The 21,362-nt window shown below is 39.3% G+C and overlaps 1 protein-coding gene and 1 long non-coding RNA gene across 2 annotated transcripts in view; both read right to left on the bottom strand.

Annotated features, from left to right (window-relative positions):
- Positions 1 to 386: 386 nt before the first annotated feature.
- On the bottom strand, positions 387 to 5,359 carry C2H8orf48 (chromosome 2 C8orf48 homolog). The gene has a single exon (XM_055567240.1). It carries the CDS (start codon positions 4,513 to 4,515, stop codon positions 3,703 to 3,705), a length of 813 nt encoding a protein of 270 aa, XP_055423215.1. The 5' UTR covers positions 4,516 to 5,359; the 3' UTR covers positions 387 to 3,702.
- Positions 5,360 to 10,632: 5,273 nt separating this feature from the next.
- The window catches only part of LOC129643108 (uncharacterized), a 48,897-nt gene continuing 38,167 nt past the window's right edge, over positions 10,633 to 21,362 (bottom strand). The window contains exon 3 of the long non-coding RNA XR_008710082.1: positions 10,633 to 11,010. This is a non-coding gene — a long non-coding RNA (uncharacterized LOC129643108). The remainder of the gene's footprint in view (positions 11,011 to 21,362) is intronic.

Raw genomic sequence — 21,362 nt, 5'->3', positions numbered from 1 at the left:
CATTTACTATAGCAAACAATGGAGTAAAATACTTAGGAATAAAGGAAGCACACAACTTGTATGCACAAAACTAGTTTTGAAACAAAACTTGTTTCAAAATTAAAGACCTAAACAAAATTTAAAATCTCTTGTGCATGGATTGGAAGGCCTAATTGACTGAAGGGATGAATTATGACCCTTAATGGGAAAATAATTCAGAATTTTTTATACTAATATGGCAAAGATAAAGCATGACATAGTGTGGATTTCAAATAAAAAGTTACTATGAAAATGGTAATGATTTCATTTCCCATTTTATCTAGGAATGACTAATAGAAATACAATAAATTTTATAGAAAAAAAGGAGCATATTTATACATAAATGAAGGTCTAAAGGCAAAGACTGCTGCTGCTGCTGCTAAGTCGCTTCAGTCGTATCCGACTCTGTGCGACCCCATAGATGGCAGCCCACCAGGCTCTCCCGTCCCTGGAATTCTCCAGGCAAGAACACTGGAGTGGGTTGCCATTTCCTTCTCCAATGCATGAAAGTGAAAGTGAAGTCGCTCAGTCGTGTCTGACTCCTAGCGACCCCATGGCCTGCAGCCCACCAGGCCCCTCCGTCCATGGGATTTTCCAGGCAAGAGTACTGGAGTGGGGTGCCATTGCCTTCTCCAAGGCAAAGACTAGTACTGAAGAATTGAAATATGATACAAAAACTATTTTTTGCTGATTTTTACAAGTTTTTGATTATTATAGGTTAGGTGTAAAGACATGTAGAAAAATTATCTCCTCTGCTCTCCTTCCACAGCTAAACTTCATGGAGTCTACATACCACTTCCTTTGAAAATAAGATTAGTAACAATTTGTAAGTCATCTAGAAAACTGGTGACATTTACTCAGAATGTAAGAAATTACTCAGAATTTCAGAAATAAGCAGCATTCATAACAGAATTGGACTGTTGTTAATCATGATTTGGACAACAAAATGCAGGGGGCACTAGATCAGCCCTTTATGCTTTCTGATATTTTTAACTGTACTAAAAATAAAGGAGCTTTTCAAGTTAAAAAAAAAAAAAAAAAGTCTATACCCATATTCCTCATGTCCTTAGCTTACAATTATTCCTCAATCTGCTTTGTCAGTCTGCCCAGATTCTAAGAGTAAACTGACTGCTGTTAAGGCCAAGAGGCCAATATGTGACTAAACTATCTCCTGTGAACTCTGTTGGGTTGGCATGCTTCAACAGCCCATCCTTCTTGAAATCTTCTCTTTCTCTGCTCTCTGATACTACACTTTCCTGTTTTCCTTTATTCTTCTAGGATGACTCCTCCTCAGTCTCCTTTGCTGGCTTATTCTCCTCTGTTGTTGCTGTTGTTCAGTTGCTAAGTTGTGTCCAACTCTTTTGGAACCCCACGGACTGTTCCCTGCCAGGTTCCTGCGTCCATGGGATTTCCCAAGCAAGAGCACTGGAGTGGACTGGCATTTCCTTCTCCAGGGGATCTTCTCAACTTAAGAATCAAACCCACATCTCCTCTGCTAAGTCGCTTCAGTCATGTCCGACTCTGTGCAACCCCAAGATGGCAGCCCACCAGGCCCCGCTGTCCCTGGGATTCTCCAGGCAAGAACATTGGAGTGGGTTGCCATTTCCTCCTCCAATGCATGAAAGTAAAAAGTGAAAGTGAAGTCGCTCAGTTGTATCCGAGTCTTAGCGACCCCATGTACTGCAGCCTACCAGGCTCCTCCATCCATGGGATTTTCCAGACAAGAGTACTGGAGTAGGGTGTCATTGCCTTCTCCTATTCTCCTCTACCCAGCCACTAATTGGTGAATTTCTCAAGAACTGGTCATAGCCTTTCTTCTCTTCTCATTCTATTTTCTTCAAGAAGAGCTCACCACATCTATAACTTCAATTTCTAACTACAGTATCTTCCAGTGATCCCATCCCCCTCAACCCTTTACTTCAAATCTAAAGACCTTGTCTTCAGATCACAAGCACACATAACCAAATGTTCGTCAACCTCTCAATGTGAATGCCCCAAATATTTCTCAAACTAATCATGTCCACATAATTGCCTTCTTAATCAAATACCATCCTCTTTCATTGTTCCTATCTCAATGAAATTATCCTATCGTACAAATGTACAAGTCAGAAACTTAGTCAATTCTTAACATTTACCTTTTATTAAACCCCTATATTCATTTCTTCACCAAAGAATGCCTTCTAAATCCTTGTTAGATTTCTGTTTTTCTTTCTACCTGTACAGTCAAAATCCTAATCCAAAATGCCAGTATCTCTCTCCTGGATTGTTATAAAAACTTTGTAACTCTTTCAACTAAAATGTTGCCTTCTATAATATGAAAAAACACTGGGTGGAAAGTTTTAGTCCTTAAATCTGTGAGGGAAGAATAGTAAACTCTTGTTTCCAAAGTGCCTGTAGAAATGTTATAGAATGCAGGTCCATGTGCCCACACACAGTAAGGCCAAAGGATATTAAAACATCAAGAGTTTGGAGCATAGAACGGTTTACTGTAAGGCCATGCTTTAAGAACCCCATAATGCCCCAAAAGCTTTCAACAAATCCCCTTAATAGGAAAGGTGAGGGAGGGTGTGTTAGTTGTTACAAATTTGTTAGTGGCAGATCCTTTGTTCCTGAGGTCTGGTCCATGGCTCATTCCTCATAAACCTTCACCAAAATAAATGTTATTCTCAGTTCAGACAAGAAAAGGCAAGATCCCAAAGCTCAACTTTCACCCTCTGAGGTCCAGGCTTGGCTAAGAGGAGGGTGATCCTTGCACAGGCCAATAACTGCCTGAAGCGCTTGTCATGCACCCAGTTTGGGTCCTCCCGCCAGGGCCCAGGCCTAGCTGAGGAGGCAGATCTTAGCTGACAGGCACCCTCATGGCTAAGTCCCCAGTCCCTGCCCAGCTGGGAACCCATAACCCAACTGACTCTCAGTCTTATTTAAATTGGAGAGAATCATTTGTTTAGGATCGATAGGAATATGTGCTGTAGCAAATACCAATCATGTGAATTCCTAGCTCAAACAATTGCCCTTCTTTGAAAAGAGACCCAACCACAGTGGTGGACCTGAAGTAGATGCTCCATATCTGTGCAAATTATCCCTGACCTCTGGCCACTTCCTCAGGATAGACAACCGATCTAAGCTGGACCAGTTTCTGAAACTTGAACAGAGAGACTGAAGCTGGTTGAAGCTGTTACCTGAGTGGCAGATTCCCCGTTTACTCCAGTTGCTGAGGCCTCCTTGAACTGCCAGGCATGGATACCACAGGTCCTGGAGGTGAGGATGGGAAAGAGGTTCGCTGCTCCTTTAAGGCCTGGGCCTGGCCAGTTAGGAGGCCATGCCAGGTTTCTGGGGCTCTTCAGGACAGCCCTCAGCCTGTCCCCAGGCATGGCCCCATGACTGCTTCGCACCCCATGCTCTGCCACGATGGCCACTGGGGGGTGACCACAGGCAGAGTGGGACCTTGAGGACTGCTGTCCTCAAGGTCTCCCAATAACCGTGGCGACGCTAAGGATTGGGTGCTATAGGCTGCGTGTCCGCTCCACCCCTATTACAGAGATGATAATTATTCAAATACACAACAGAAACATTTACCCACATGACACATTATCATTAATAAACACCACCCTCTGTTTGGTTAAGAATAAGAGGTTTGCGAATAAGCAGACAAAAAGGTGAATGACAAGCACTATTTCCATTCTGCTACATTTTCTGCTTTATATCTGACCTTTCAAAAACCAGAGTCTCCAATTTTACTTTTCTCTCATTCAGTCTTTCCCAGATTCTTCTGGGGTCATCTGAAAGCCTGGGAAGGCTCTGGTGTGCTTCTCTGACAAGGGTAAGGAAGTCTTTCGTATGAAGCTGTTCATCTATTTTCTCTTGGAGTAGAAGTGACTCCAATAAAGTCTTCTTCTGTTTCAGGAAGGCAGATTGGGCCAATTCTGCCCTTTTTCTGATACAGTCGGGACACCGAGAAGAAATGTGTTGCTTGGCTGTTCCCACCTGTTTGGGTGTTGTCCTCATGTTTTTAAAATAGATTCTATTCAAAAGCTCGTCAGGGACAGTACACTTTAAGGCATCTACCTCTGAAGCTTCTGCCTCGGGTCCAAGCTGCAGCTTTTTATGTCTGCTGCTCTTTTTCCCCTTGGAGTTCGCTCTATGGTGGATCAGGTTTACCTTAACGGTGCAGAAAGACTGCAGGGCATTCAGTTCTTCAGGGGATGCCTGAGTGATTTCTGTTTGATGGTTAGTGTCCGGTCGGTACTGTTCAGAGTTCGTTTCCTTGCCCTTGAGGTTGTGGATCCATTTTCTGCTCAATTTCTTTACATTAGCTTTGAAGTCCGAAAGCTCAGATTGGTTGTCTCCATATTCCGAGCGGGAAGGCAGCGATCCACTCTCAGACTTGCTCCCAGAGGCATAAGACCAGGGCTGCAGCCCTCCAGAGGAACTGAATGAACCGAAACTCTTTACCACATCAGTTAAGGACTCCAAGGTCTCCTTAGAAAGGTCTGCCATAGTCCCGGTGTCCGCTGGGGCCAATTCTCCCTGTTTCTCTGAATCCTCCGGCTCCTAGGAGGATGGCCATCACACTGCATCAGGGTCTGAGCCTCATCTGCTTTGCCGTGGTCAAGACTGCCTCAGGAACTGGTCAGTCCTGAGCACCTAGGGGATGAGTTTTAGGAGCCGGCTGTTCCTCAAGGGAAGCCCTTCCGGGCGACTCCGTCCCGCTGCCTTGGCAACCAGAGGCGGTCATGCGCAGAGGGTCGCTGGGGGGGGGTGCCGCGCTCCTTCCCTTCCCCCACGCTCCTCGGAGCCGACTCCGCCCGCACAGTTCGTGTAGTTTTTCGGAGCCTCCCTCTCTTCTGGCTCTCCCGAGTCTCCGCCTCCTCGGTGCTATTTTAGTACAAAATCCAATAACGATCAAGAAAAGGTTGCAAACTCTCCTTCCCCAGGGGTCAAAAAAGTAAACACGCCTCTTTCCCAACAGGAATAGATGGCCTCTGACTAATCCGATAATGCACACGCGGGCTAAATGCATCCAAAAAAAAGAAAAAGAAAAGCCCCAAACAAACAAAAACATACCTCCTCCTGCTGGCCAGAAAAACACAAGCAAAAACGTATCTGCCTATCAGATAGCTAAGAGCTCATCTAATCGCAGAGCACATCTTTGAAAATCTAAATACTGAAACCACCCTGTGAGACTCCTGCGTGGCAGGGCACCGACTTTACCGCTTGCTCCGGCCTCGTCTTGCACAGCTTTTTGTGCTCCGGCATTTTTGGACGACTTTGCAGTTTTCCCAGATCTCAGTTTCCCAGGCCTTTTGTTCCGGCAGTGCTCCTCTGAATGGCACTTCAACTGCTGCTCTTCCCTCTTCGTTAAGTACTGCTCCTCTTTCAAGTCCACCCCCCCGCCCCCCCTCCACACACCTTTTTTTTTTTTTTTTTCTGGAAGAGCTTCATATCCACCACTGACCCCAACAGTTTACTGCACAGCCTTTCTTTCCGGGTTTGCAACTCTGTATTTTATACACATTTGATAATACCTCCCACACCGCCGCCTCCAGATTAAAAACCCCATGAAAGCAGAAATCCTGTGTCTTGTGCTGCAGTCTCAACGGGTACCTGATACATAGAAAGTGCTCAATAAATTGTTACTGAGTAAATGTGTTGAATGACTATGCAAACAGAAATAAATATTGCCTCGCACAGGTACGCGCCTCAGTCTTGAGGCATAAGTACTACAAGGTCTAGGAACTACAGTCTTTTTCAAATGAGATAATTCCACATGAGATAATTTCCCTCTCTCAGTTCTCTCCGGGTTGGGGGTGGGGGTGGGGAGGGCCGGGGAGTGGGGGATGGGGGCAGTTATTCAAGTCTGGCCAGATGTATTTAAGGTTATTACAAAAGTGCTCACTTTGGCAGTGAGTCAAAACTCTGCTATGTTCGACAAGCATCTCTCAAATATGAGCCAGTTCATATTGAAGATGAAGAGATCTCAGCTTCATTCATTCCACCCAAATCATATTTTATCATATAATATTAATCTTTAAAAAGAGGTAATATATAATTTGTGGTTAAAGCCAAGTAATCTCCAGTTCAAGGACTCAAGATTTTAATTTTAATTTTTGTTTCAAAAGTCTCCCTCATTCCCTGAAATATTTACACATTCATGTGAAAAGTGGGAAAGTGTTAGTCGCTCAGTCTGTCTGACTCTTTGCCACCCCATGGACTGTAGCCCACTAGGCTCCTCTGTCCATGGGTTTCTCCAGGCAAGAATACTGGAGTGGGTTGCCATGCAGTCCTCCAAGGGATCTTCCCCACCCAGGGATTGAACCCAGGACTCTTTCTTTGCATATGAGCATGGTCAGTGATACACATGTGAAAACAAAATCTCAGAACGGTCCATGAGCAGTACTGGCAAGAAATATATATAATCTGAATTCTTAACAGAATTGTGAACAAGTGTGTTGTCTTTAATCTTTTTCCTTAGATATCTCAAGTGAGAGCAAAAAATAAAAAGTAAAAAAAATTTTTTTTTTAAGAACAGGAATATATAAAGAAGAAAAGAGAAGGAGAAACAGTTGCAACTTCCCATCTTATCTAAAATCTTTTTACTATCCCAATGGATACAAGTCACTCCTACTCACTCTACTCCTACTCACTCTACTGAAAGCAGATTTTATCAAGCTTTTCAGGGGGAAAAAAAAACAAAGTATGTCATTAAAAAAAATTTTTTTTTGTTTTTATCAGGAAAAGAAACATCGAGGAATTAACAGGAAACATTTGTAGCTGTCCCAGAAAATTCATAGAAACATTTCAGTGTTTCAGTAACTGTTATATAATTGCTTCTTTATTTATCAAATATCTGTGAAGTTCAGAATAGTTTTTGCAAAAACTGAAATTAACTAAAACTAAAAACAACAAAAAAATTGGCTATCAGTATTCAAATATGCCAAGAACATGCTACATTTTAACCTTGTTTTAATGTCATCTTCTTATATGTTCTCACTCATTTTGATAGCTATGAAAAACTATTAACCTGATAATTAAAGATGTCCCGATAGTCTCAGTCTCATTTTGGCAAATCTTCAGTCAATGTTAATACCACTTCTAACAGAGCTGTTTCTTCTTTCACACTTCTTCCTTCTTTCTCTCTCTTCCTTCACTCTCTTCCTTCCCAAGACAGTGCTTTGCAGAGGGAAAATCCTTATTATCTTTGTGACATCTGATGTAGGGGGCCCTAACTTTGTGCCAGTCTCTTTGTTGGTCTCCACTGCAAACTGCAGGTGATACTTGGATGTGTGCTGTTTCCCACCAAGGCACAGTTATTCTGGTCCCTTCCAGTACCCTGACAAAATCCTAGGCTACTGGACCTTGTCAAACCCTCTCTGGGCTCTCTTGCCTGCATCTTGACACCCACAGGTAACTTCATTTCTTTCAAAAGCTTCTGACAAGTGGTGGAGAAAAGGGAGAATGTTTTCCGGGAGACACAGCATAGCCTAAAGCCTTTGCAACCTCCTCATCACTCAGACAACTTTCGGTGGCAAGTCCTCCTCCAGAAATCTCAGGCATCGTACCATCTCTTAGGAGCTAATTGTAACACTGAGTCCTTTAGAAACAGCAGTGTGACTGAACGTTGCCTGAGGTAGAGGTGGAAAGTCCTAAGAGGGAAAGAGACCAATCAGGCGCTCCGGGCCGACTTATGTCGCAGCACTATTTTTATTGGCCCGCTGTCACCGTCTCTTCCCTCGAAGTCCTTAAGGAGAGCAAAAGCTCTCCTTCCAGCTTTTCCTGAACAATCAAATATACTTTGCAGCTACGGGACTTAACCCCAGAGACAGGAGGTCAAAACATATTAGTCTTCCTGTCAGATTCTTTCTCTCTCTCATTTCTCTTTCCTCGGAGGCAGAAGGGCAAGCTTTCAGCCTCTTCCCGTCAGGCAAGCACTTCTCCTCCAAGGAATCACAGTGGCCTCCTCTCCAGGATGGCATTCTGTACCCTTTCCAGGAGCCACTGGGGTGGACCCAGGGTACCAAGAGGGAATCTAGTTTATGAATAAGAGAAATTAAGTGGACAGATTCTTTACAAACAGTCTACCCTCTACATAAACTTCATAACACAGTGCCTGGTTCTGTGATCAAGCAAAATGAAAAATTACTTCCTCTCCTAAGGGGTTAGGTTGAAGGTATCAGAAATCTCATTGTGAGAAACCATTTTTGAGGAGACAGGAATCTTACATCATTCGTGATAAAAAATGATTTCAATTTACAGTGCAGTAGCTGTTCTTCATATTTGAAAAATGTTTTACCAGACAAATATCTCAATCTTTACATTATTTTTTTCTATGTCTTCAGTGTTACTATTTTTCTGAAATTGATGAATTGCTTGATGAAGAACTCTCTTTTACTTTAATAGCTATTCTATTTTGCAAAGATAACATATGTTGATTGTCAGTAGTTTAAAAGATAAAGATAAACTACTAATATCCCCAGTGGCTCAGTGGTAAAGAATTTGCCTGCCAATGAAGGAGACACAGGAGATGCGGGTTCGAGCCCTGGGTTGGGAAGATCCCCGGGTGGAGGAAATGGCAACCCACTCCAGTACTGCTGCCTGAGAAATCCCATGGACAAAGGAGACTGGCAGACTACAGTCCTTAGGGTTGCAGAGTTGGACACAACTTTGTGACTAAACAACGAATTTAAGTAAATGTTGCCTGAATTCTGATTTCCCTAAAATAGTCACTAAAAACACTTGCATAATACCTTAAGATTTTTCCCTGAAGAATTTTTTCTTAATAAAAGCTAAATTATATTGGATTATGGTTTTATGAATTCTTCCTTAGCAATAATATGAACATTTTTCCACTCAATTTATAAAAATTCTTTTTCAACATAATTTTAAAGGTGATATTGCATTATTTGATTTATTTAACTAATACAATTATTTAAACACAAGGCATTTCCACGTTTTTGCCACTAAAAACTTCTGGAATAAGTATTTCTCTAGCTAAATCTTTATACACATTCATAACTATATATTTAGGATAAATTCTAGAAATTGTAATTGAGAGGTCAAAATGTATGTATAATGTTAAGGCTTTTGAGATATCTAACCCCCTCCCTTCTGCAGTATTTAAAAATCCAAGATATAATATTATTTTGTCTGTAATACCTGAGTTTATATCTCTAGTAGGTAAGAGCTTTTTAAAAACATAACCACATGATTCTGATTGTCACATCTAAAACACAACATTATAATAACTCCTTAATATCACCTAATAATTATTCTGTATTTACATTTTTCTGGTTGTTTCAAAAATCTGTTTTGGGAATTGCAGTTTTGAATCAAAATCCAAACAAGGTCCATACACTGCATTTGGCTAATCTGGTTCTCATGTCTCATATTCCACATCACTTACAATGTAAAACAATTTAAAAACCTGAAAAGAAAAAATAGAGCAGGCAGAACTTTGTTCTATTTACTGTAATGTTTCCTATATCATTATTCTAACGTTTTTGATGTATCCTTCCAAGTTTATTTTTTAAAATCAATATATACTTGAATCCCCTTTCTTATGAAAAAAATATATTCAGCATATTCTACACATTGGTTCACATCTTTTTTTTTTTTCTCTTAAAAATATATTCTGCATATTACTTTACATCAACCTATAGATACCTTCCTCTTTTCTCTCTATGGCTGCATGGTATTCCATTGTGGGAATGTTTTTCCCACAGTGATTCCACATGTTGATGGACTTTCTGTGATTATAAAAAATTCAATTTTTCTGTGCATTTTTGGAGATGTAACTCAAGCAAGACTTCTAGAAGTCAGATTATTGGATCCAAGAATCAATGTACATATAGTTTCTTCGAGTATTTCCAAATTTCCCACTATATGGAGTGTGCATTTTGCATTCTTGCCAGTAAACGTGTGAGAGTGGCTATTCTCAAGAGCCTGGCCTACAGGAGTTGCACTTAAATTTAAATTTTTGTGATTCTAAGGGAAGAGAAATGGTATTGCAGTGTAATTTTAAATTGAATTCCTCTTATTTTAAGTGAGATTAAACACCTTCCATGTGTATAAGAGACATCTACATTTCTTCTTATGTGTACTGTTTATTCATTTATTTGACCCATTTTCCATAACATTCTTGTTTTATTCTTCTCAATTCTTGAAACCCACTTAAAAATCAAAATATTATTATTCATTTTTCTGTGACATAAGCTCTAAATGATTTCCCCAGTTTGTCTTTTTACTTACTTATGCTGTTTTCCATGCAAAACGTTTTTATTTCATAGAACAAATTTATCAATCATTTTCCTTATTGTTCTTGGATTCTTAGCCACACTTAGAAAAATCTCCTATGCCCATGTTATAAAGATATTTACTCATATTTCCTTGTAGTACTTGTGATTCTTTTTATTCCCTTGCTTTAAAACTCTGATCTTTTTATGGTTACTTCTCTAGTACAGTATGAAGAATGAGTTTAATTTTATTTTCTTCCATATGGCTAGCCAGTGAGCCCAACAATATTTTATATCCTTTAGGTGCTGCCTTTTGTCATAAATTCCCATATGCACTTAGTCTTTTTTTTTTTCCCTTGATTTTCAAGTCTAGTACATTGGTCTGTTTTTCTATTCACATATCAATATCATAGAGTTTTAAAGGGCTTTATAATGTTTTAGGGCTTCCCAGGTGGCTCAGTGGTAACGAATCCACCTGCCAATACAGGAACCACAGGAGACGTGGGTTCAATCTCTGATTCAGGGAGATTCCCTGGAGAAGAAAATGACCGTCCACTCCAGTATTCTTTCCTGGAGAATCCCATAGACAGAGGATCCTGATGGGCTGTAGTCCATGGGGTCACAAAAGAGTTGGACATGACTGAGCATATATGCATAATGTTTTAATCTCTCATTGGGCCAGACTCCTGTCATCCATTTCAGCAACTTCTTGGATGTTCTTGTTTATTATTCCAGATGAACTTTGTAACCAACTTGTCTTGATCTAGGATAAAAGTAAAAAAACATATGGTATTTTATTGAAATGCACTGAACTTATAAACACTGAGGATTTTTTTTAAATTGGTCTTCCTAACCAGAAATACAGGATTCCCAGGTGGCTCAGTGGATAAAGAATCCACTTGAAATGCAGGAGATGCAAGAGACATGGGTTTGATCCATGGCGGGAAAGATCCCCTTGAGTAGGAAGTGGCAACTCACTCTAGTATTCTTGCCTGGAGTATCTCATGAACAGAGGAGCCAGGCGGACTATAGTCCATAGGGTGGCAAAGAGTCAGACATGACTGAGCAACTGAGCACACATCCGACCCTAATGACCTCATTTTAACTTATCTCTGTAAAAACCCTATCTCCAAATAAAGACACCCTGAGTCACTGTCGGTTAGAACTTCAACATAAGAATTGGGGGATGGGGAAGATAATTCAATCTATAAAATATGTGATTTATATGAAAACCAGATTAAGGATTGACTGTGATTTGCTAAGCGAGAAAAATAAAATAGAATTAAGTACAAGGACTTAAGACAAACTGCTTTATAGGTGAGCCTAAAGCTACATTACAGTGTGCTTAATCATTAAGTCATGTCCAACTCTTTCGTGACCCCATGGACTGTAGCCAGCCAGGCTCCCCTGTCCATGGAATTCTCCAGGCAAACATACTGAAGTGGGTTGCCATTTTCTTCTTCAGGAGATCTTCTCTACCCAGGAACCAAACCCAAGTCTCCTGCATTGGCAGGCAGATTCTTTATCACTGGGCCTCCTGGGAAGCCCAAGAAAAATTCATACAGGGAGACAACAGATGGGGAAAGACTTTTGAGTTCCCCAGTAGCTGGAACATTAACAGAACAGGATGAGATTTTAACAGAAAACTCACTTCCCCTTCCCCTTTGTATTATTCTTTATGTAGGTCATCATGGCAGTGTTCTTTGTTAATTCCAATATGCTGCTTCTTAATTGCAAGCTGAACAGCCCTAAATCCTGTAATTCTTGTCATTGTAATGGGACAAGCCCTGTAACAGTCAGCAGGGTTAAAAAAAAAAAAAAAAAAAGAGAGATTACAGAAAGAAAAACCTCCTACCAAATTTATTGGGTGAAAGGGATTACAGAAGGGAGAAACTCCCACCTGCTTTACTGGGAGAAGTGGGAAAAATATCAATTGCAGTGAGTATCACTTATTTCTCTGTGAATTAAGAAGCATATTTGTTTTAGATGGCAACCCATGGGTGCCTTTGTGAGTGCAAGTCATACTTTCTGACACTATCTCGAACTTGACTGGCTAGACTGTAGATTGCTTATATCTAGTATTTTAGGTTAGAAATTATTGTTCTTATTGAAAAACAAGTAATCTAAAATTTTAATGTTATGTAGTTTTTTAAAGATATTTTGATTGGTATATTTCAGTATTTTTAATGTTTGCAGGCATTAAACAATGACTTCCCACAGCTTCACCATACTATCTAGTAAAATTTCAAAGAAGTATAGATCATAAATTACTCAATTATTTTAGAAACAAATATCTTCAATATTTTAAGGGCAGCGATGATGATACTATTCACAAGGAACAGAATTAAGTGTGAACTTGAAATGTATGGTATATTTCACCATTTTATTTTGAAAATTCTGTAATAACAACATAATATATACGTTTTCTACCCTTATTTAGTTCCCTTTCATTGTAGTTTAAATTTGGAGCTGTTCTCAGCATCTTTATGCAATTTCATGCAGCTAGGTCCCTGAGCCTTCCAGAAACACGATTTAAGATTGACCTTGGCATTGAGCAAATTATTATAAATTTAAACCCAAATATAATGTATTTCTCTTCAAAGATATATGAACTGAATTCAGTGATGTTGCCATTGATTTGAATTTGAGTTAAATAGTTTTGTTTTCCTTGAGGGAGAGAGGTCTGTGTCTCTAAATGACTGGGTAAAAGATCAAAATTCACAGTGGTTTCCTGAAAAACTACTGCATAGAATTATTTTTCTTCTGCTCAATATCACTGTAATTTTCCTACTTACAAAGTCAGCTTTCACTGTACAATGAATATTCATGTGATTGCATAGGGTTGAATGACACAGAAATTGCAAATAATTTCATCTGAGACCAATCGTTCTGTAGAAGTATTCTATTGAAGTCTTCACAGTCATCATAAAAATATCACTGTGCTCTGGAAAGACATCTAATGCAATAAATTGAACTCACAGTCTTAACTTGTTTTATCTCTTTATTTTAGATAGGCATTTTCCAAAAACAAACTCTATCACTGAAGAATGTAGGACTGTTTCTTTAGAGCCTTCCATGCTTAACTTGAAAGCTGTCAACCCAGGAGGCTGAAACAGAGCGAGATTATGAAACCTGAGTGAATAGCTCATTCTTTGCGCCCTTGCCCTTGCTGCTTGCTGCCCCATGGTACGGGCCTGGGAGGTATGCACTATGATAGCTAATGAAGCACTTCCTTTATGTCCCGCTGACCAGAACTCTTATTTGAAGCCCACATATTATGCCACTGCAATCGCACAATGTCAGCCTTTGTTCTGGCTAGTAGAAGCTGTTTCTTGTCTTTTCTGTGGCTAAATTTTATGCATCAAACTTGTGAGACCCTTTACTCTCTGTCATTAAGCTGCTCTGCTGTTTGTGAAGTCAGTTTTGTTTGTTTGGTTTTGTTCTCCTCTCTTTTATTATAGCATCTCCTCAAAGTCACAAATTTATAATTTGGAAATCACTTGGAGATAAAGGCTTAGGGGTGAAAACTCTCCTGCAAGGCCTTCCTCTATGTTAAATATAGTGATAACAACTAACAGTATAAAAATGAGAACAAGAATTTAATTCATCCAGAATGAAAAGAAAGGCATCAAAGAGATCAAAATTATTTGGACTGCCTAATCCTAAATGTAGTTGGAAAGTATTGAAAGTGCTCCACTTGTTATATTTTAACATGCTGCTCTCCTACTGTGTGATCTGATTAGTCATCTTCTTTCCTCCGCTGTTATTATATAGATATGTCCCAATGCAAGCTTTAGTAAAATGACCTATAAAACAATAGTGATTGCCATGAAAGTGAAAGTTGGCCACTCAATTGTGTCCAACTCTTTTGCGACCCCATGGACTGTAGCCCACCAGGTTTCTTTGTCCATGGAATTCTCCAGGCAAGAATACTGAAGTTTGGGTATCCATTTCCTTCTCCAGGCGATCTTCCCCACCCAGGGATCCAACCTGGGTCTCCCACATTGCAGGCAGATTTTTTACCATCTGAGTCACCAAGGAAGCCCCAGTCATTGCCACAGGGCTCTAAAAAATATGAACTTCTGTTAACCTAGATATACACAATAAACATTGAAAGGTTTGTCAGAGCACATGAATTTTAAAAAGAAAAAAAGTTATGAAGGAGTTGCATCAGTTCCTTCATCTTTGTCTCTTATAATATGACAGGGACAGCAGCCATCTTTTGGGGGTGGTATTAAGTATTAAATGAGATAATATGGAGAACTCGTTACTCATACATGACACTGTGGTCGCCACCATGATTACAGTTTTGGAGTAGATTTCATAATGAAGTTGAAGACGGAGATCTTTCTAATACTGGCTCTTCATGGTGAATTATCTAATTTTTAAGAAGTGTTTTACTTTTCTGATTATTTCCCATTTTTATCCTACCTACCCAATAATATGATCCAAAGCACTCTCCTGATCTTAAAAGCAAATTTGAACAGCAAATAACTTCAAGTTGCTTGCTGGAATTAAAAAAAAAAAAAAGCGATTAAAACATGTGAGCTCCTTGGGCTCTGCTAGTTCAACATTGCTACCACCTTCATATTTTTTCTGATTCTCTAATCTCCCAACTTTAGTGAGATGACCAAAATGTTCAGGTAAATAGAATACAAGTGCCAGAAAAATAAACTTCACAAAGCCAGCCCCTGTTCTAACCAGCAGAGGTTAAGTTCTGTCCTCTTCCCTGCTAAAACACATGCACTGAACGTGTTAAATTCTTTGCATATAGATTCATATTCCTACACAGAATTTGTTTTCCTGGTTTCACTTCATATTTTTATATTAAAAAATGTTTTATATCAAATATCCTGGTTTTTGATTAATGAACATGCTGTAAGTAACCTAAAGCTATAATCTTAATTAGCTTTAGATTTGTATTTAATGTTGGAACATATCTAATAACAGAATAATTCATGTATTATAATACTAATAAAAGCATTAATGCATTTGTGTCAGACTTTTACTATTCCCAATAATTGCTGAATCACCTCTCTATATCACATATTAAGGTATTTTTTAAAGTATACTTTAAAAAGCTATTGGATTCTCATAATTTTTCAAAAAATGATTATTTTTTTAAGATAATTCTCCATTCTTCACCTAACACTTGTATTGCTTAGAAGTATGTTAGAGATCAAAATCAACTTTGAAGTGGGAATCGTTTGGAGTAGGAGTTTAAAACTACAAATACAGTTTCTGCCAACCTTTAAAATATGTATATGCAGATTTTTTTTTCTAAGTATTTCACTTTCTCTTTACGGCTCAGCTGGTAAAGAATCCACCTGTAATGCAGGAGACCTGGGTTCAATCCCTGGGTTGGGAAGATCCTCTGGAGAAGGGAAAGGCTATTCACTCCAGTATTCTTGCCTGGAGAATTCCATGGACTATATAGCTGTTCATGGGGCTGCAAAGTGTCAGACACAACTGAGTGACTTTCACTTTCACTTTCAGAAAAAGATATCTCAGTTAAGTATTGATTTTGTATTTGATGAGTGTATCTGAAGTGAAGTGTGAAGTGAAAGTCGCTCAGTTGTGTCCAACTCTTTGCGATACCATGGACTGTAATGTATCAGAACAACATGATTAACTAACGTAGACAAATTCCATATGAGATTATCATGCTATTTTGTCAATATTCTTGGCAATTTCTGTTTGAGTTCCAAATTATCATCTTGATTGGATGTTCTTAGGGTAGCTAATATTTTTTCCAAGTCTTTGGCATGCCCACCCTCCACCCCTCAGCATAAAACTGTATCTCACCATCAGATCTGTCTTAGTCCAGTGACTCCAAAACATCATATTCTAAGAATCACAGGACAAAAGGAATTCAAACGAAATGGTCAGCAACATGCTTCCACTTATATAGTATTCCATTCCTCACTAAAGAAATGGCAATTTTTAAAAAATTTCTATGTAATTTGATTTCCTACTGTTTTTCATACTAAGTACTTGAAGATACTTATGTCATTGAAAGTCTAGAATTACTAGATATTAAAAGTAATCAGATAATAAAAGAGACTGCATACTTGGAATATAGTCAAGAGATATGGTTATGAGGTTAAAAACTCACGAAACACAGAGCAGAAACCCACTAATGAGCACAGCAGTCTAAATTCTAAGACCATCTGTAGGTCCGTCCTCTCCCCCATCACCCCTCCAGTCAGTCCCACAACCCTGTAGTAACAACACTTCTACAAGCTGGCTGCTTCCCTCTAGTGACTTCTTAAATGTCCTAGTCAAGGACACCACCATTTTTCACTGGACTTAATGCACCTGTCTTCAAGTTGCCTTCACAAGCTCTAGACTCCTCACATTCTTCACTTCATCTCTTCCTCCCTTCCACTGCAACTCCTTTTTAAACAATTATCTCCACTCAACTCAAATTCTATCCCTCCTTTCCATGTTCCTTATAGCTTCTCCTCATTTTGTCTTGTCTAAAACCACTGGTTTCAAACTTCTTCCTCGGATATGAATTGGCTTTTCCAAATTGCAAAAGAAACCAAGAACAAAGTGAAGCATTTGGGATAATGCTGTTACTAAAGGCTTTCTGTAAAAACACACTGGGGAAAAAGAGAAAGAAAATTGTTTACGCATCTGAGAACTATCCTGAGAAATAGACTAACACTTTGTATTCAACAGCAGTTCCCCCCTGCTTCCGACCCAGGTCTCCTGATGACCACTCACCCTTCAGACCTCAGTTTATCTGTCATTTCTTCAGGCAAGCTTTGCCCTCCACTCCCTACTACTCATGATTTCAGTACCCAGAATGTTCATAGAACAATTACCACATTATCAATAATTCACAATTGGATAACAATTTTCTGTCCCTCATAACTAAAAGCTTGAAAGCCCTACCAAGCCTGGGAAAACTCTGTCTTCTCCACCATTAAATTATATGCCTTACACATGCCCGATCATCAATACATATGGAAAATAATAAATGAATGAAATGATTAAGTGATTGATTTGATGGCCTGGCAACAGCTCTGACAAGTCAGCAGTATCGCTTATAGCTTTCTTCTCCGAAGTCGGCATATGTTTTCCCTACTGTTGCACTGCTCGTAAAGGTGATTCAGGTTCCTGAAACAGTGGACCAGCCAGGCCTCCTTCAGAAGAAGCACACCTGTCAGGTAACCAGCCTAGGTCTGCCTGTGTCCTAATCCCTGGTCCATCAGTTGGTACAGTTCAGTGACCTCTGCCACAAAACCCCCAGCAGATGGCAGGAAGTTGACACCTCGAAGGAGTTCTCACAAGAGGCAATGAGTCAGGAAGGCACCTGGCCTTGATCCCTTAGAGTAGCTTGTAAAGTCTGCTGTGGTTTGCAGTCACTTCTGGGATGGGGGTCAGCCCACATCCAGTGGCAGTTAAATCAGAATCTTAGGGGTTGGACCCCGTATTTTCTTCCACTTTTTCAGGGATTCTACCAGCGATCGACAACCAGTGTTGGGCATCACCTGGGGGAGACCCACAGGGACAGAACCACAGCCCCTCCCAGACCAACTGACTTGGAATTTGCTTATTAATACAAAATCCCTCTGTGATTCCCATGCAGGTTGAGGTTGAGGAGCACTGCACTGTGATGCTTGTTCAAAACATCTTTCATAAAATGATCACCCTTAGTACCGCCGTTACTACCTTATGCCTCGCCACTGTCTTTCTTTTCTTTGCCTTTTTCTCTCTCCTGCTATCTGTCCCTCTCCCCCACCCACACTCCAGCCATTCAGATGTGCTCCATTTATGATGTGCTCACTCCTTTCACAGCAAATTGTTCTCTTAAAACATTATGCTTTAAACATTCAGAAATTTCAAAGGAAAAATACAACTAAAACCCTTGTATGCACCATTGATTGTTACCAGGATGATCTCTTACCATAACTGGGTCCTTTATTATTAAAAAAATAACATGTTACAAATAATAAAACTAAAGCCACCTATTTATCCCCATTCAGTTTTATTCCATACCATCCCTCCCTAAATATACTCACTGTTCCAAAGTTGGTATACTGTACATATTTTATCTTTTCAAACACTCCTTTTTTTTCCATTTGAAATATCCTGGCTAATAAAGCATATAAGAAAGCTTGTCTTCTCAGAGTTCATATTCTACTGTGTGGAGACATATAATAAGTAGAACAGTAGGTAAATTCCATTAGAGAGCTAGATGATATGAAGAAAAACAAAGTACCAAAGAGTGTGAGAAAGTTCTGAAGAGTGTTGTTATTTTAAACACAGTGGTCACGGAAGATCTCTCTGAAGAGATGAAACCTGAACAGACAAGAAAGAGGTGAGGAAATGAGCCATGAGGTTGCTGAGGAAAAGTGTTACAGATGGAGGGAACAGCAAGAATAAATATCCTCCTCTGAGAGCAGCCTGGCACATACAAAGAATACCACAGTTACCTGGCTGGAGCAGATCAAAGGAACTGGAGGTTAATAATAGTGGAGACTTAGTAAGAACCCAATCAGGTAGGGTCTTGTAGGCTATTGAGAACTCTTCAGGATTATCTCTAAGAAAAATAGCCATGGAATATTCAAGCAGATATTTTAACAGGACATCTCTGGCTGCTGTGACAGACTGTGGATAAGGACGGGAAAGCAAGATGGGGGTTGGTGCACAAAGATAAAAGCCTGAGCAAGACATGAGAGTTTCTGGAACCAGAAGGACAGCAGTGGAGTTGATAAGAAATGGTCTTATTTTGGAGACATTTTTAATTTTGAGCTTAAAAGATTTCTCAATGGCATTGGGCATATGAGATATGAGGAAAGAAAAGCATCAAGGATAAGAAACTAGAAAGACTGAGATATCATTAGTGGAAACAGATTAAATGCAAGAAAAACAATTGGAAAGGAAGAACGGAAATGGGGTGTTTGGAAATTCTGAGATGTCTTTTAGCTACCATGTACAGATATCAAGTAGGTATTGCAGTATACAAATCTGGAGACCAAGAAAAAAAACACGGAGATGGCAGTGTAGAGGGCTGAAAGTCATAAGCATGGAGATTGTATTTGAAGCCGAGAAGCTAAAGGAAGTCATATGAGAAGTGATTACAGATAAGAAGAGACACAAGTAAGCCCTATGTCCAAAGACTGGGACTGTCAAGGGCCCAGAAAAGGACCCTGAGGAGTGGCAAGGGGCATACAAAAAAAAAAAAAAAAACAAACAGGAAAATGTGGTGTACTGGAAGCTCAGTGAAGAAAATATTTCAAAGAGAAGGAAGTGATCAACCATATCCAATGTCCTGAAGTAAGACAAGGGCTGAGAATTAACCATTAGATTTATTAATGGGGGAGACTGGGATGACGTTGACAAGAGTGGCTTTGAAGCGATAGGGATCAAAGACACAAGGAAATTAGTTTTGTAGAGGATTGGAAGAGAGAAAACAGAGACAATGAGTATAGATAACTCTGGGAATTTATTTCTATAAAAGGCAATAGAAAAAGGAGAAAGAGCTGGCGGAATCAGCGGAATCAAAAGGGCATTGTGTTTTTTTTTTATTTTTTAAATTATAAAAGTTGGAGGGGATTGTTTTTAATATTAAAGAGAATAGTACAACATAGAGATTCAAGAGACAGAGAGAAAAAGGCTTAGGTGATACCTCTAGCAAGTGGGAGAGGAGGGACTTTAGTACACGGATGAAGGACTAGTCTCAGACAGGCACACAGACTCATCGAAAATAATAGGAAGAAAGGTAGTAGATACATACATGAAATCCAATGGGTATTGAGTTTACAATATAATGACTTATACAGGTCGCTTCCTTGATCATTAATAATCCATGGCACATTAGTGGCAAATGCCATCAAAATGTAAGTATGTTTATGTTCTATGGGTGTTAATAACTATTACATTGATGAGACCAATATTATGTAAGCTGAAATAACAAGCTTTTTCATTTAATAGTACTCTTTATAATTCTGTGGATAGCCAATGACAGCCAGGTAAATTTCTTAAAAGCATATGGCTTTTCTATAAAAGTAAATCATTTTTCCCAGTGTATCAAATAAAAAGAAAGGGTATCTTGGAAGACGTTATAGGAAAGATGAAAGCAATCTGCCCCGATGATCAACTCAACTCACAGGCTTGCTCTTAATACAAATCAATTTTAAGAAACAGATATGACACTATAGTCCCTTAAAACTATCTATGCCAACGTATGTCAGGAAAATCCCTAAGTTCTCTGAGAGTTATGTGTATGCAAATTGAAGACCATAGTTTAAAAGAATGAGTGCTAATTGAAAATCTAAAAGCAAGATTCTTAATCTTGGCTCACTGTAACTGATTTTTGACTGTGTAAATCATTTCACCCACTGAATCTTAATTCTGTCTCTGCAAAATAAGGGAGTTGGGCAAAAGCAATATCTTCCAAGGAGTTTTCCAGTGCATATTCCCATGAAGTGTTCATACTCTTGCAAGTTCCCATTAAGTGTGTGCATAGTCAGAGTACTTTGGTAAATACAATAAGCCATGCTGTCTCTCTCTCTCTTTTTTTTTTTTTGAATCCAGAATGTATTTTGAAAACTTTTACACTGATACCAAAGCCAGGCAAAGACACCACAAGAACATCACAAATATCCTTTACTAATATTAACATGAAAATCCCGAACAAAATCTGAGCAAACCAAAGCAGTACATTAAAAGGGTTATACACCATGACCGAGCAGAATCCACTCCTGGAATTTTAGAATGGGTCAACAAACAAAAATCAGTGTGATATGTCACCTTAACAGAATGAAAGAAAAAAGACCCAAGTCATCTCAACTGATGCAACAAAAAACTTGACAAAATTCCACACCTTTTCACAACAAAAACACTTAGTGAACCAGAAATAAAAGAAACCTACCATGACAAAGGCGATATATGAAAAACCCATGGCCAGGAACACACCCAGTGGTAAAAAACTAAAGTCCTTTCCCCCAGAACAAGGAACACAACTTTCGCCACTTCCAGTTAACATTATGTTAGACTTTCTATGTGCTGTCTATTTGTGGGGGAAAAAAAATACACATTGGGAGAGTAAATTCAGTGAAATTTCCTTAAGAAGAAAACCCAGTTTCACTTCATTTAGCCCAT

Source organism: Bubalus kerabau, chromosome 2 (assembly GCF_029407905.1).
Source record: "Bubalus kerabau isolate K-KA32 ecotype Philippines breed swamp buffalo chromosome 2, PCC_UOA_SB_1v2, whole genome shotgun sequence".
In the NCBI taxonomy this organism is placed as follows: Eukaryota; Metazoa; Chordata; class Mammalia; order Artiodactyla; family Bovidae; genus Bubalus; species Bubalus kerabau.
Note: the sequence above shows the minus strand (reverse complement) of the source record. Positions and strands in the feature narration are given on the sequence as shown.